This window comes from Hipposideros armiger, unplaced genomic scaffold (genome assembly GCF_001890085.2).
Source record: "Hipposideros armiger isolate ML-2016 unplaced genomic scaffold, ASM189008v1 scaffold_999, whole genome shotgun sequence".
In the NCBI taxonomy this organism is placed as follows: Eukaryota; Metazoa; Chordata; class Mammalia; order Chiroptera; family Hipposideridae; genus Hipposideros; species Hipposideros armiger.
Genome location: NW_017732349.1, coordinates 83,411 through 99,686, shown reverse-complemented (window position 1 = coordinate 99,686; position 16,276 = coordinate 83,411). Strand labels below are relative to the sequence as shown.

Below are 16,276 nucleotides of genomic sequence, written 5' to 3'. Positions count from 1 at the left end.
CGTTATCAAGTTATTCTCTGTTCAAGGATCTATTTACTAAAATGCAGACTCACGCAGTGCTTCTGGAGGCCTGTCTAGCAGCTTGGCGCTCTTTCCTTTTCTTGTCTGGTGGCTTGGCTAAGACTATTTCAATTTCTTCCCCTTCTATTTCTTTGCCATTCATTTCATCCATAGCCTACATAAAATTAGAAAAGTAAATTTATCATACAAGTAACAGTACTTTAAAATACAACTACATAAACATATCTGTGTCAGTAGATACACTAATGAACAATTTACTTAAATATTTTAATTTGCAAAATATGAATCTAGCCAGAAAGTAAAAAAAAACACAAGTACTTGTTTCCTTCAATCTTACCCTCTTATATTAAACTCTATTGAGAACAAAGCTGATGCCCTACTATTCTATTTTAAAATGTAAAAGAGCTGCCAGAATTCCCTACTGCTGTTCCTTAATTCCAAATAACTCCTCAAATCTTTGTCATACCGAAGAAGCAAATCCACATATGTGAAAAATGCCACACTTTACAGGATTCAAAATTTTAAAAATCACATGGCATTCAACATGTAGGTCTTACACTGTTCTTCCATAAAAATTTCAAGGATTTGAAACACAAATGAGGTTACTAAATGAGGTTAGCTGTGAAATTCAATGAGAAACTGACCAAAGAAAGCCTAGGTTTCCCTTCCAACACTTAACCTGGAACATACTCTGCCTGAATAGTTGAAAGCAGAGCCCAGAAAAGACCTGAACTAATTAAGAATCAAGTACTCACCTGAAAGCAGTAATCAAAAGCATTCTATGTTCTAGTCCTTTATGCTGTTCCTCCTAACAGCCTCTGCCACATTTCAAGGTTCAGGTAACTCAGTAACAAAATATCACCTCCTCACCACAGCTTTTCTATTTCCCTATACTTTGTCCTTTCTGGACATACATAAATTCTCTATCCATAAAGATTCTTTGGTGATTTATAAGTATCTAGACTAAGATTAAGTCAGTCCTCCTCTAGATACTAATTTTTCGCCTTTACCACCTTAGCTTTTGGCTACTTCACCTAAAGAAACTAAATGAGTCTTGGTATACACAAAAGAATGGAGCACCTACTCTCTCACCTCACCATCCCTAAGAATGCGATTCCCAGTTGTTGAGCTACAAGTTTTATAATTGCATAGACTTCTTTGGCAAACCATCCTCTTTTTATAAACCAGTTATTTAATACCAACTAAATCAAAGGAATATTTAGAAGGTATAAATTTATTAATTATCAGTGTTTCATATCATTTGCAATTTCAGAAGGCAAACTTTAAATTCTGTACTAAGCTGTGAATTTTATAAGCAATACTGTCTAATTAAGTACCTGTCATCAAAAAGCAAACCAATAAATTCTAACTAGTCAAAGATTCTTCTATAAGGCACACTAAAAGCAGTACGTTGGGCAGGAAGCAAAAATTGCTAAGAGGTGGCACCACTCCATAGACAGAACATGTAGAAAAAGAACCAAGCCTGAGTAACTGAGGATTTTAGATCCATCTTCCCAATTACATAAAAAGGCTTTTATTAGTGTTTTCCCCACCAAAGGAGAGAGAACAAGAGGAAGAAGAACCTGGAAATTTCACCCATCGAAGATGGTGCTGATCCATTATCAACAGAAAACAGCAGAGTATTCAGGTTTTGTGTTCTAGACACCATATGAAAACACCTTTTTCACACTTTTCATCACTATCATCAAGGAATAAATCAACTATTATATGCAAGAAATATCTAACAACTATTGAAACTGGCAAAACACAGTCAATGCTATTAAAATTCTAAAATCACTAACGAAAGGAAAAATTATGAAGAACTAATCATTTCCTCAGAACACATCTAGTGAATTAAGCATGCTGCACTGTATGTAAAGTCACGTACACTGCTCAGTTTCTTTCATAGGCCCACAAACCGAAGTAAACAAAGTAGTTATATTTATTGCCTGTGTAGTATTTACAGCTGCTAATTACTATATCTTGTAGCATTCCAGGGCATCCTGCTATCAAAGTTTAGGCTTATGAAAACAACGCAGAGATTAAAAATAACTTACCTGAGATCACAAACCCAGTTAGTAATAATCAGGCTTCGAAATATGGAATCTTACCTGTTACACTACCACTTCACAGAGATTATTAAAAGAAAGTTCCTGAACTCAGCAAAGCTGAAAACCAATTTTATTTTAGTTTTTAAAGTTACTTTACGTATTTAGCAGGTTTCAACATAGAATTCAAATATCAAGAAGAAAAATTTCTACCTTAACAGCTGCTCCTCTGTCTTCAAAATGAACAAATGCATAATCTTTCAACTTTTTCACTCTTTCAAGTTTTCCAAATTCAGAAAATGACTTTTCCAGTATTTCTTCTGTCACTGTAGTAGCCAAGTTTCTCACAAATAAAACTTTCACCTAATACAACAAATACACAAAATTGGCCACTTAATTTTAGCTGGTCTTAAAGTATTTCTATTTTCATGGCATAGGCTTTTCTTCTCTAAAACATTAAGTGCTATCATAGAAAGCATTAAAACTATCAACAAAAAGGGGGCCGGCCGAGTAGCTCAGTTGGTTAAGAGCTCGCTCAAGAGTTTGAGCTCTGAGCAACAGCGGTTCGAGTCCAGCCCGAGCTGAGCAGCCGCTGAGCTGCCAACAGGTAGCAGGATGGCTCAGCTAAAAAAAAAAAAAAATAGTTGGCTTGGGATGCTAGCTCTGAGCAGCAGGGCCCCAGTTCAAATCCCATATGAGGGCCAGTGATGCTGCGCCCTCTACAGCTAAGATGGTGAACACAGCTCAACCTGGAGCTGAGCTGTTGTGAGTCGCCAGCGATGGCGTAGGCTGCAGTGGAGCTGCAGTGGGATGCCGTAAGCTACCATGAGTGGCTGGCAGCGGGTATGAGCTGCCAAGAGCCGCCATGAGCGGCTAGCAGCCGATCTGCCTCACCCAGGAAGAGCACAATGATAATACCAACATGGGCAGTGAAGCAACGTCCTCCACAACTAGACTGAAGAACAAAAAACAGCAACTTGTCTGTTCCCCTCCCCCAATTCACCAATAAAAAAAATCTTAAAAAAAATAAAAAAGAATAGCTAGGAAAAAGATTAAGAACAAAATTTAGAGACTAGCCCTACCAGATACAACAAACAATAACGCTTCCATCATTGAAATCAGTGTAGTTTTAATCTGGGTAAAGATCAAAGCTGGACCCGTATCTCACGCTGTATACCAGGATAAACTCCAGACAAAAAAAAAACACCCCACCCAAGGATATGAGAGAGGGAGAAACACTTTTAGAAGAAAATAGTTATGTAACATTTCACAGGGGAAGGCTTCATGACTTAAAATCTATAAACTAAAAACCTACAATGTATGAATTGAACTACTACATTGCAAAAAAAATACTCTAAGTTGAAAAACTAAACAATTTATATGCTAGAGTTAATCTCTTATATCAGAGCTCCAGAAAAAGAAAAAAAAACTCAACAGAAAAACTGAATAGAAAAATAGACAAAATTCATAATTACATGGTTCATACTGGGTTGTTGGAAAAGTCATGACTCATTTTTGCAATGAAAAACATAGAAAAAATAAGTCATGCCTTTTCCAACAACCCAATATAAAGAAACACAAATGGCCCTTAAACATAGTAAAAACTTAAACTCATGCATGGTAAGAGAAGGAAAATCTTAACAGCTGAGATACCATTTGTTATCAGACTGGCAAAATCCAAGTTTCACCATACACTATATTGACAATGAGGAAAATACGCCTCTTGTATTTTGCTGGTAGAGGGTAAAATAGTACACATCTTACAGAGGGGAATACCGCAATCTTAATAACAACGGATGCCCTTTTTTATTTTACCCTTTGGCTCACAATTCTATCCATGAGAATCTATCCTACAGATATATCTGCACTTGTATCAACAGACATGATACAAGCTTATTCATTACAGTATAATAACAAAAAATTAGAAACCATCCAATGTACAGCTGGTTGAATATACCACAACACATCCATAGAATGGAATATTATGTAGGCACAAAAAATAAGAGCTCTGAGAGCTGATATGGAGAAACTAAACTGCCAGGATACACTCTTGGTAAGATATCTTTTCATGTTCGACCTGGGGATCCAACTTACAGTCAATGTGATAGGCAAACACACTGTGTCATAGTTTAATGGCAGCATTTTATAATTTCTTAGAGGTACATGTAATAATGACATACATAAATAAAACAAATATAGTTCAGTGCATACAGTTAAGTTACCAGCAAACACTTGTGTAAGCAATAGGGAAAGTAAGGACATATACTCATGTCTGTATTTGCCTAAGGAAATTCTAAAAGGATAAATTAGAGACTATTAAAACTGGATGCCTGGGCCGGCCGAGTGGCGCATTGGTTAAGAGCTGGCTTGGGACACCAGAGGGCCCCGGTTCGGATCCCACATATGAGGGCCAGTGACACTGCCCTCTACAGCTAAGATGCTGAACAACAGCTCAACCTGGAGCTGGGCTGCCTTGAGTCGCCAGCGACGGGCGTAGGCTGCAGCCCCTGCTGCAGTGGGTTGCCATGGGATACTGTGTGTAGCCAGCAGCCAGTGTGAGCGGCCAGCAGCAGCCACGAGCGGCCGTCCAGAAGCCAGCATCTGATCTGCCTCGCCCGGGAAGAGCACAATGATGGTGTCAACTTGGGCCAGTGAAGCAACATCCTCCACAACTAGACTGAAGAATAAAACGACAGCAACTTGTCTGTTTCCCTTCCCCCAATTCTCCAGCGCTGTTTCCATCCCCCAATTCCCCAATAAAAATCTTTAAGAAAAAAAAACAAAAACAAAAAAACTGGATGCCTATAGGAACCAAGGGGGATATGATAGATGGGGCTAGGGGTTGAAGTGGGTCTTCTGTCTTGATTTTTGAGCTAAGGAAATATATTACCTATTCAAACAAACCAACAAAAAAACCTAACATATCCACTGAACAAATTTTTGCCTGAGGCTAAGAACTATATAAATAAAAAAGATTTGGGGAGAAGATAATTAATTCAATGGGTGAAAAATATTTAACATTTTCCACCTCTACCCTCTTCATTTTTTTTCAAAATGTTTTCAATAGTGAGGTCTAACCCTACATTAGATAGGCCTCCAGTGATTTACTTCTTTTGTTAACTCAACATGGATCTTTTCTTCTTTTCTGGGATGCAATCATAACATGCTATATAAAAATTGTTGAAATTGTGTTAAGAAAGATACATTTAGACTTTTAGGTTCTGTTTGATTATAAAACTGACCCAACTTGATAAAAGATCTTCAATAAATTATAACACTGACAGAGTGAAATAAGAGCAGAAGCTTTACTCTATTGGGTAAACTACCCATTAGAAAACAATAAAGGAGTCAGTATTATTCAGTCAAGATTATTCAATCTTTATTGTAGAAGTTTATAAAGGTCTTCTTTTTTCATTCTGAAACTTGTTTTTGATCCAGAAAGAATAGTTACTAGAAGAAAGTCTTGGTTTTCTAACCCTATAAAAAGATTTAAGATATATTTCAATGTGAAAGGTTACCAGAGGTATGTGAAAAGTGGTCGAAAAACAAATTAGTAGCTCTACTTTAGATTTTATGGGGATTTTATTCCCCTCTTCTATGTGTAATATATCTATAATGCTTTAAAATGCTTTTATGGATAAGCAATATAGGTTATACTTAATTTCTATAAGGTAGGGTCAAAGAAGTTGTAAGGAATCTGAAGGTATTTACCCAACCCCAAGAAAACATGACATCCAAGTTCAGTAAGTTTGCCCAAAGTCATAACTGTATTAGAAGAAACAAGTGAAATTGAAATCAACCTAGTAAAAAAATAAAAACATCAGGGCTATTTAGATTCCTAGTCCTTGTCCTAGATACCCATCTATTCAAGGGATGTGAGAAACAGATACTGAGCAGCACATCTGAGAGCATCTCTGGTTCATTCTCAATGGATGTTCTCTGCTTCACCCAAAGATATTTTTGTGTATGAAAACTTTATCACATTGTAGTATAAAATGGGGCTGCCCTCCAAACTAATCAAAGTGAGGACTGCCTCTCCAGAACCTGGAACGAAAAGCTTGAGGAAAAGACTTCTCAGTCCAGAAGAATCCAACCACTAATTTATGGCCATCCATTGCGCTACTGCCTCCCTGAGAATGAAAAGATATATACCAAAATACTCAAAAACTCACTAAAAGCAGCAGAGATGCAAGTCTGCGTTCCTTCAGTCCCAGGGGTCACCCAAAGGAAAGCCTAAGAACCAGGATTCATGGCACCATTATTTACCAGGCAAAGATCTTGGCAATGCAAGTCTAGGGCACAGGAGGAAAAGGAGGTCCCTCTACAGGACTTGCCATGCATACTTTGCCAGTACCATGTAACAGCAAACATGATAACCCTTTGCCTTTCTTCATAGGGACAATACTCTAAGGGAGCTTCATCATTAATAAAGACTTGGGGAAAAAAAGAAAAATTAGCTATCAATCTAAAGAAAATGATTCATGGCCATGTAATGAAAGTCACAATATAGTCAATGAAGACTATAGTTCATGATCTCCCAAACTTTACTTCTCTCTTTACTCAGTAAGACCTTGTCTTTATTCCCTTTTTAAAAACCTGTGTATCCCTCACAGTGCCTAGCGCTAAACAAGTTCTCAGTGTGTATACAAATACTTAATCAAAGGAATTTCATTTCAGTTCTTTTGGTACATTTAATCTGCAGGAAATGGGATGGCTAGTGGAATTCCTGGATACCAAGATAGGCTGTTTAGTGTTGAGGCAGGTCCTTGCCTAAATAGTTAAGACCAAGAGCTACACTTTGTATTTATTACAAAACTTAAAAAGGTTGAGCTTCATTCTAAGTACAATGAGAACTGCACCCCCATCCCAAGCAATTGCATTTACCTTGGCCATGACTTCTGGATCTGGTTCTTCCACAGGGTCAGCCCATTCAACTGTAACTACATTTCCCCACACTTTTACTTTTCCACTCATCAGCCGGCGTCTGGCTTGTGCTGCTGACTTGTGATCCTCGTATTCAAGGAAGCAGAACCCCCGATTCTTCTTTTTGTCATCGGGTTGATGATAGAGAATAACGTCCACCAAACCCTCTGTTAAACCAACAGCCAGATAAATAAGCCAAAAGCATCCACCACACATCTAACGACTAGGCAGACCTAAATCCACTTGCTGAAAACAAAAATAACTGAAGAAGCCTCAAAATGATTCACTAATAACCTAGACAATTAAATCAGCATTATAGATATGAGGTTTGGGACAGTATTTTATGTTCCCTTTTAATTTTAGGGGTCAGGAAGATACAGCCGTAAACAACAGGTCCAATTATTGTATTTTGACATGACATTCTACAATGTCTTAGAATGATACAGCATGACCCTATAATTTATGAAAACACTACGAAGGAACTTAAAAACCAAATTATTAATATAAATCCAAGAGAAATAATATTCAACTATTCATGACCAAAAATTGTCCTTGGATCTAACTTGAAAGTTACTGTTTTTACCAAGAATGAAAATAACTGCTAAATATTGGCGTTCCTCTGGTCTTAGTCGTACCCTCATCTTTCCAGATATGTTATTTTCTAGGTAATAATACCAGCTAGTTCCTACTTTTAAATACTATTTATGTCCTTAAGAATGCTTGAGATTTTATTGCTAGCCCAGACTTAAGACATTTCAAATTTAACGTGTCCAATGCTGTACTACCACTCCCAAAATTAGTCTTCTCTAGACTTCCCTATGTAATAAACAGTACCACCTCCTAGGTTCAAGCTAGAAATTCAAGACTCATTCTTGATTCTTTTCTTTACTTCATCTCCCCTACCCAATTCCCAGCCAATCTATCTTTTGCATCTCCACTGTTATTACTCTAGTCCAGGGGTCGGCAAACTGCGGCTCGCGATCCACAATGCGGCTCTTTGGGTATGTACATGTGGCTCTGAAGTAAAATTGAAAATGAAAATAAAACTATCAGTTTCATTTATAAAATTTTTAAAGGATATTATTCACATAATGGTGATTTCATTTGTTTTACGGCTCTCAAATAATTTTTAAATTGTTTTGAGGGATAGGATTGGCTCTTCCGTCTCAAAAGTTTGCCGACCCCTGCTGCTCTAGTCCAATCTGAACTCCTATGGAAGCTTCTACTCTTAGCTCCTTCTAAGCCATTATCCATATAACAGTAGCAATAATAGTCTGTAAACATGAAACAGGTGTTATTCCCTGCTTAAGACCTTCACATACCTTCTCATTATACCTACAATAAAATCCAAACTCCTTACATGGTCTACAGAAGCCCTGCCAATTTCATCTCATATAAATCTACCCCTAATTCTACCTTTTAACAACACTGGCCTTCTGTTAACTGTAATACACTAAGTTCTCTCTTGCCTTAAAGCCTTGGCACGTGTTGCTCTCTTGGAATGCACATCCCTTTGCTCTTTATATGCTACATCCTCCTCCTTCATGTCTTGTATGAAAAGCCTTCCATAACCATCAAAACTGGGATAGTAGCTATTCTCTAGCTAAACACCCTTTATTTCCCTCTTTCAGTGCTTACCACAATGTGTAAATATTTAATTTTTTGGTCTTATCTCCTTCCCCAGATTGTTAGTTCTACAAGGACAGGGAACAGGTCTCTGTTATTGACCACTGTACCCCAGCACATAGCACAATGTCAGCGCTTAATAGGCACTGGATAAACATTTGGAGAATGAATAAATGGATAAGAAGCCAGAAAGGAGCTGGTAGGTAATAAAACAGTGATGAGGTCAAAGAACTGTGCCATTAGGGGTATCTGACCAACACAATTATGATGGATAGTGGCAGTGGTTACAAAGTGGGATGCTAGAGGTCAAGATTCCAGAGTGGCTACAATGGGTGGCAACAAGATCCCGAATATGATCTGGATGTGGAGGAGCTGAAAAAAAGGACTGGAAATAAGGTTGGTCATAAAAAACTAGGAGGCTAGGGTATTAGATGGCTCATCCACATAGACGTTAAAAGTATTAAGAGTAAGTCAATTTAGGGCAGAAGAGGAAGACTGTGAGCCAGAAGCAATCTTCAATTAATGAAAGGCTGAAAGCAGAAGAACAACAGATAACAGCTTGAAGGAAGAAAAAAGTACAGTGTGTCTGTATGACAAAAAATATAAAGGAATAATGGTTTTTATAAGGGGAAGTAATGGTCTAAAACAATTTTTTAAACCATAGCTGGCATTTAGTGAATCTCCACCATCGTTTAAAAAAATGAAATAAAATAGGAAATATCATACTAAGTCACATATAAGTAAAAGTATGGTTCCATTAAATTGTTTCAGTTATATATAAACGTAGATAGATCTGTCATATCAAATGTACTTCTCAATCAATTCCATGAATTTAGAATTGGAAAATTTGAAAAATCTGATCTAGATGAGGCAACAGGAAGTAAGAAGATAAAAACTCTCATCCCTTGGCCTTAAAGCACACTGAATGTCACAAGGGAAAAGCCTTTAGTTGAGGGCTGCAGGACAAAGGCTCTAGCAAAAGCCAAGGTTCTAATAAGGCAAAGAAGTGAAGGGAACATGCCAAGAAATTATGGATATGAGAGAACCTGCTTTAGTCCAAACCATTATAAAGCAGAAAGGAGACAATTCAGACATTGAATAGACATTTGAATTTTTAGATTAACATACACCTCCTTTTTTTTGCACTTATCAATAGTACCACAAATTTCCCAAAACTAACTTCTAAATACATTTTTGTTTTACCTGTGACTTTACTGAATTCTTCCAGAATGTTTTCTTTAGTCTTATTCTTCGGAATTGATCCAACAAAAAGCCTGTTGTTTGCCACAGAAATGCACACTCCCAGGTGTTTACCAGGGCGAATTTCATAGCTGTCACACTGCAAGGAAGAAAAGAACCAGACACCCCACAACCACCCCAAACTCAGGACAACTGATCTCAATCTAAAATATTCAACAATTTAAGGTCAAACACTCCCTGCTTCAAGAACTCACAGAGTTCCCTTAGGCTCGCCATAATATAAATGGGTACTTTTAAACTTGTTAGTCTCATTGTAGTTTAGTTCACTGCTCCTCCATATATAAATGACTCAAAGTTATTCACTTCATTTTTTTAAAATATCTTATTTCATATTTCAATTTTATCTAAAAAATTTTTTGCAGAGAATTTCATAAAAAGTACCAGAGACTGATTAATCAGGGCCCTTGGAAATGAAATTAGATATAGATAAGCCATAGGCAAAATAATAATAATAAAGGTAACAACTATGTTTAATCAATGCCAAAAGAAATTTAGAACTTCACATTCTACAGAATGTGAAAACAGAATTTTAAATATATACATAGTTTTAAACTGCATATCAAACACAATACTTTCAAAATTATATGAAATGATGGAGATAAAAAATGTTTTTAATCACTAAATGACAGTTTCCTTGATAAACTTTAGCTTCATGCTTTAACATTACTTACCCATTTACTAAAAGTTGTTATTAAAAAATGAAATCATCCATATATTGCCAGAAATGTAGAAAGCTTTGAAAACTTCTCGGTATTAAATAAACAAACTGTAAGCAAAAGTCCATAATAGAAACTAAAATCTGGCTCAAGATGGAGTGGAACTAATTTAGAGGTAACTAATGAAACCAAAAGCCTTGGTGAAAGAGGTTACCGTTCTAGAAGGACTAGAAATAGACTAAGTGAGGCCTTTAGATGTCTGGCAAAAAGAGTTATGCCAAAAAACAATGACATTGTTATTTCAAGTTACTGAGATGGTTGTATCTTAATACAGTAGGATTGTAGATACACTTAATTTGCAGAACTTTGTTACTATTACTTGCTGCTACTACTACTACTCTGAAATAAGAACAGAGTAAAAGGCCCTACAGAAAAGAATTACTAGAAGACTGGTTATAAAATAGAAAAGATAAGTATTAAAGACAGAGAGGACTGAAGGGCCGGGAAACAAAAAGATAGAATATACAGTGTACTTAGAAAATAAACAAATTGTATGGTTATGCTGTTACAAAAATAAAGATTCACAACCATTTCCTGAATTGGGTCCTAAAGTTACTGTCTCCTATTGTTGTTTCCCAGAACCCATCCCAGCCTTCATTACACTTTAAGAATCCTATCCTGAAGTTTAACAGCAAGAATTGACATCCTTTTTGTTTAAAATCAAGAGATCTGCAGAAGCCAGATATTCAACTGAAACGTTAGATACTAATTACTGTAATGAATAACTTTTTAGAATTATGGGAGACTTTCTCTAACACATTATTTCCTGGGTATTTTCATTTCTTTTATACTTTTATAATCAGGAAAAAAAAACAGAGCAAAGGTCACATACAAATTCAGTCAATATAAAAACATTCAAAGGAAAAATTAAAGAAAATAAAACAATGTTAACTGCAAACAGTTTTAATTGAGGTAATTCTCTCAAATAATGCCTTGCTGGACAGTGGGTATTTGTTTTATTACATACCAGTTTAACAGCTTCCTGTGCAGCTTCCTTTCCACAGAAGGTGATAAATGCATACCCTCTGTTCTGACCAGATAGTGGATCCATCATAAGACGTAGATCCCAAATGGGACCAGCCTTTTCAAAAAGGGGCACCAGCTCATCCTCATATAAATCTCTTGGTATTTTACCTACAAAGACCTGAAATAAAAACTCTGTATTAGAATCCCAATCTAAGCATTTGATTTTAGAGCCATAAAACCTAGCTGCCTTTTCTTTAGGGGGTAAGGGACACAAAGATGGTTAAGAAGGAGTGGGGGCAATTTGAATCTTGCAGAGCTAACCCTAGTTTATATTATAATGATTTTAGAGTCACCAACATAGAATATTCTATGTTGAAAAATGGAAACTGATTAATAAAAGAATGCAAAATTTATACTAACCAGAATTTGAATATTTATAATTTGTCTTTTTCTCAAAAAAATAAAGGGCATGTATGTGCCTTCATGAAAATATGATGTCTGTGTTGTTATAAAAACAATTGAATGAAAGGTTGACGTGGTCTTCCTCAAGTTTTCTGAACTCTAAGATCTCTGCTATTTAAAACTAGTGTTTCAATCCATTCCTTTCTCTATCAGAATATTACATTTTAAGGTATGAAAAAAATTCTTCACCATATGAAGATTTGATGTTTTATTTTAATTAAAATTATACAAGATTAAATTATAATATACAATGATAAATTGGAATTAAATAATCACAAACCCTCTCAGTATTTATTATCAGACCACAATTTTCTTAAAGTTTCCATCATGTCAGCAACATTAAGAACAATCGTTTATGTTAAAACATTTGCAATACATACAGTCTTAAAGAGTAAATTAGTGTTTGCATGAGAGATGAATTTTCTAGTCAAACTCTTCTATATCAATATTTCATATTCTGAAAAATGGCCTGATTAAGGAATAATAATAGCAATCCAAAAAACGTCAAAATTATACAGGATATTAAGTTTCTGATGTTAAGCTCTATAACAGTTATGCTACCTTAACACAATCCTTTTCAAAACAATCAGATTCACCTTCACTGCTATCTAGTAAAACTTGAGGTCTTCTTTTGAATTTCTATCATGATTCTCATACAATTCTTCTACTGCCTTAAAGTCTCCAATCCTCGTTCACTAAATCTCATTCTAAAATCATCTGGGAAAGTTACTGGTTTCCTCATATTCTTTCCTCTCAGCCTTAAAAACTTTTCTCAGTATCTATTTTCAATTCTTTCCTTTATACCTCCCAGAAAGAGATTTACTTCCTTTCCAAGGTCAACTCCTAACCCTAATAAATAAGCCCATTTCTTCTCACTACCTTCTAGAAATAATTACAGACCTTTATTTCTTCAACTCTATTTTGCTCAGTGTATCCTTTCCTTCCCACTGGTTCCTTCCTGTCTTCACGCATGCCAAATTTCCCATAACAAAACAAAATATAAACAAAAAACCCTTACTTTGGCTTACATATCTTTCCTTTGACTTTTAGCACATGCTTTAAACATGTGCCCCATATTTTATTTCACCAATATTCTTTTCAACACATCTAGTACTGTGCAGCTACAGAGAAGTATAAGACATTTAAGGCATCATCTGAATGATATCCCTACAGAAACACCTTTCTAATGAAACACTCTGAAAAGCACTTGGCATTTATCTATGTTCTCTTTAACTCTCTAAAATAGTCTTCTTCCTTTAACACTAAACTGTATGCCCAAATGTCACTAATAGATTTCTAATGACCAAAATCAAGTCCTTCCTCAGTCTCATCATCCTTACCTCCTCAACAAGCACTAAAACTGGTGACACTACCTTCTGAAAATCTTCCCTTAAGTCTTCAGAACCCTCGCTAACCTGGTCTTCTTACCTTTAATTACTTCTCTAGCTTTTCCATGGTGATTCTTCTATCCATCTAATAATAATCTGTTTCCCAAAGTTATGGCTCTATCTTCTCTTCTTCAATTTTAAAGATCACATCCATTCCCAAAGCCTACAACTATACAGTCATCTCCCAGGTCCACACCCCAAGACCTAATTCTATATCTCCAATTGCCTATTAAAACATTTCCTCTTGATTGTCCAGATTTTGCCTCAAATCATCAATAAGTCTAATGGTGCTAAATTTTGTTTTTTGAATACAGATGTATGGATAAGGGTGGCTATGTATCAGAATAATAGTAGTTATCAATGCATAAAAAATGTTTGAATTTTATTTCTTCCTTATATTTAATAAATATTCCACAATAAAGATATGTTTATAACGATTCCTTTTTGCAAAAATCAAAATAACTAAAACCCACCGTTGTCAACCGGCTCCTCTGATTTTTCGTCATTTCTCCTGGAAGAACATTATCTCTGCTGCCCCCGCAAGATGACTGAGGAAATAATACTCCCATAATCAAAAAAATCTCAGATATTTTTAATCCCCCCCCCCACTCCCACCCATATCCAATTAATCTTTTAAGTATCAGCTTGAAGTCTCTCCAGTGCATAAGGCCTAGCCTATACAGACAACTGGTTCCCTCTCAGGAGACAAACCAACCCTTCATGAGACATGGAATTGCATACACCTCGGACTCATGTGCCATATATTCTTCTAAAGTTCTAGAGATACAGTGAACACCACAGAGAAGGTCTAAGGCATTCATGAAGCTTATATTCTAATAATAGGGACAAATAAAAATAAAAAAATAAACAATATGATTTCAGGAGTGTTAAAGGCTAACAAAAAAGCAAGGAAAGGGCATAAATGATGAAGAAGAGTCTGTATTTTAATTAGGAGGGCCTCCTTAAGGAGGTGAATCTGAGCTGAGACCTAAGAGAGAAAATTAAGTAAAAATCTGAGGAAACAGCATCGCAATGTGAGGAAACAAGTAGAAAAAGATGGGAGTACCACTGACATAGCTGAAGAACAGTAAATAGGCCAGTAACTGGAATACAGAGTTCACACACGAGAGTGTTGAGAAAGAGAACAGGGGCCAGATTAAGTTAAAACAATGGTTAGGCGTTTGGAGTTTTATTTCAAATGTGTTGGGAAGACATCAGAGAGTTTTGAGCAAACAATGACTGGGTATGACTTATGTTCTAAAAAGAAGATTCATTCTGGCAGCTGGAGAAAATGGACTGTATGGAGAAACAGGCTGACTGGTCAGGTTAATAGGACAATCCAAGCAAAGGATGATGTGGCTTGGCGTAGCAGGGTGATAGCTATGAAGGTAGGAAAAATGTGAGAAACGGTGAGTTTCAAATTACATTGGAATCAAATCTACATTTTAGTTACTTTGAGCAAGTTTCTTCATCAGTGAGTTTCAATATCCTCATCTGGGAATAGCACCAGCAAGAGGGTTCAATTTCCATGTCAGCAGAGAACTCACAACTTGTTTCTCATTTTATTCCCAGCACTGAGCACAGTGCCTGGGACCTAACAGCTGCTCAATTCTGAATGAATGTATGAATGAACATGTACCTCATACTGTTAACTTATCACTAGCTAGATGCCATCCCTTCTCTCCTACTCAAGGATACATGGTCCAGCAACAATTTCCCTTTGATACATGGATCTTTCCTATCAGCACACAAGTATGTTATAATTTCTCCCTTAAAATTTAAATTAAAAATGTATCTTGATTACACCTTCTAGCTATTGTCCCATTTCTCTGCTACCTTTTATAGCAAAATTGCTCAAAAAAACTGTATTTAATGGCTATCTCAAATTCCTCATTTCCCACTCTCTGGAAATCTTCTCCAAATCTGGCTTTTACCACCATTTCTGTCCAAGTCACTAATGACTCCCATGTTGCCACAATCAAATGTCAACTCTCAGTCCTCATCTTACTTGCAAAGTTTGATATAACTGACCATCCTTCTGTGAACACTTACTTCACTTGACTTCTGAGATACCACATTCTTGGTTTTTCTCTCACCTCACTAGCTCGTTCTTCTCAGTCCCCTTTGTTAGTTCCTCATCTCCCCAAAATACAAACGTTGAAGGGCTGCAGGGATCAGACCTTAGACCTTTTCTCTAAGCTACACACATTTCCTGGGTGACCACATCCAAATTCATGGTTTTTAATACTATCTAGATGCTTATGCCACATTTATAATCTCCAGCCAAAATTCATCCCTGAACTCCAGGTTCACATAAGCAACTGATCACACAATAGCTAGACTTGGAGGTCTAAGAGACACCTAACTCACAACATGTCCAGAACTAACTACTATCTTTCAATCCTATTAATCTGCTCTTCTCTACAGGCTTTCCTCATTTCAATTAATGGCTACTCCATCCTTCTAGGTGCTCAGATCAGAAGCCTTGAAGTCATCTTGGGCTCCTTTCTCTCATACCCCCATATCCAACCCATCAATAAATACTGTTAGATCAAGCCTTCAAAATATCCAGAATCTGACCACTTCTCAGTAGCTTCAGCTATACCAACCTATATTATCAACTCCATAAACAAACACACATTAACAGCAGAGCACTAAAAAAAGCTACTGATATAAGGTGTCCTGAGATAAGAAATATATAAGGATAATGATATTAATTTTAAAAGGCATTTTTTGATGTTGCTAGGCCCTCCGGCCTCATTTGGTTAAGAGGTTTTTTTTTTAGCTGAGCCATCCTGCTACCTGTTGGCAGCTCAGCGGCTGCTCAGCTCGGGCTGGACTCGAACCGCTGTTGCTCAGAGCTCAA

At 36.4% G+C, this 16,276-nt stretch overlaps 1 protein-coding gene across 10 annotated transcripts in view; it reads right to left on the bottom strand.

Moving 5' to 3' along the window:
* The window catches only part of HNRNPR (heterogeneous nuclear ribonucleoprotein R), a 38,098-nt gene that overhangs the window by 5,905 nt on the left and 15,917 nt on the right, over positions 1 to 16,276 (bottom strand). For 4 of the 10 annotated variants that reach the window (XM_019631432.1, XM_019631424.1, XM_019631429.1 and 1 more), the window contains 6 exons: positions 13,884 to 13,958; positions 11,562 to 11,738; positions 9,822 to 9,957; positions 6,954 to 7,168; positions 2,283 to 2,432; positions 54 to 175 (listed from right to left, as the gene is read on the bottom strand). In XM_019631432.1, coding sequence (XP_019486977.1) covers positions 54 to 175; positions 2,283 to 2,432; positions 6,954 to 7,168; positions 9,822 to 9,957; positions 11,562 to 11,738; positions 13,884 to 13,958 — 875 coding nt within the window. The remainder of the gene's footprint in view (positions 1 to 53; positions 176 to 2,282; positions 2,433 to 6,953; positions 7,169 to 9,821; positions 9,958 to 11,561; positions 11,739 to 13,883; positions 13,959 to 16,276) is intronic. The other 6 variants (XM_019631434.1, XM_019631431.1, XM_019631428.1 and 3 more) reach the window with 3 other exon arrangements.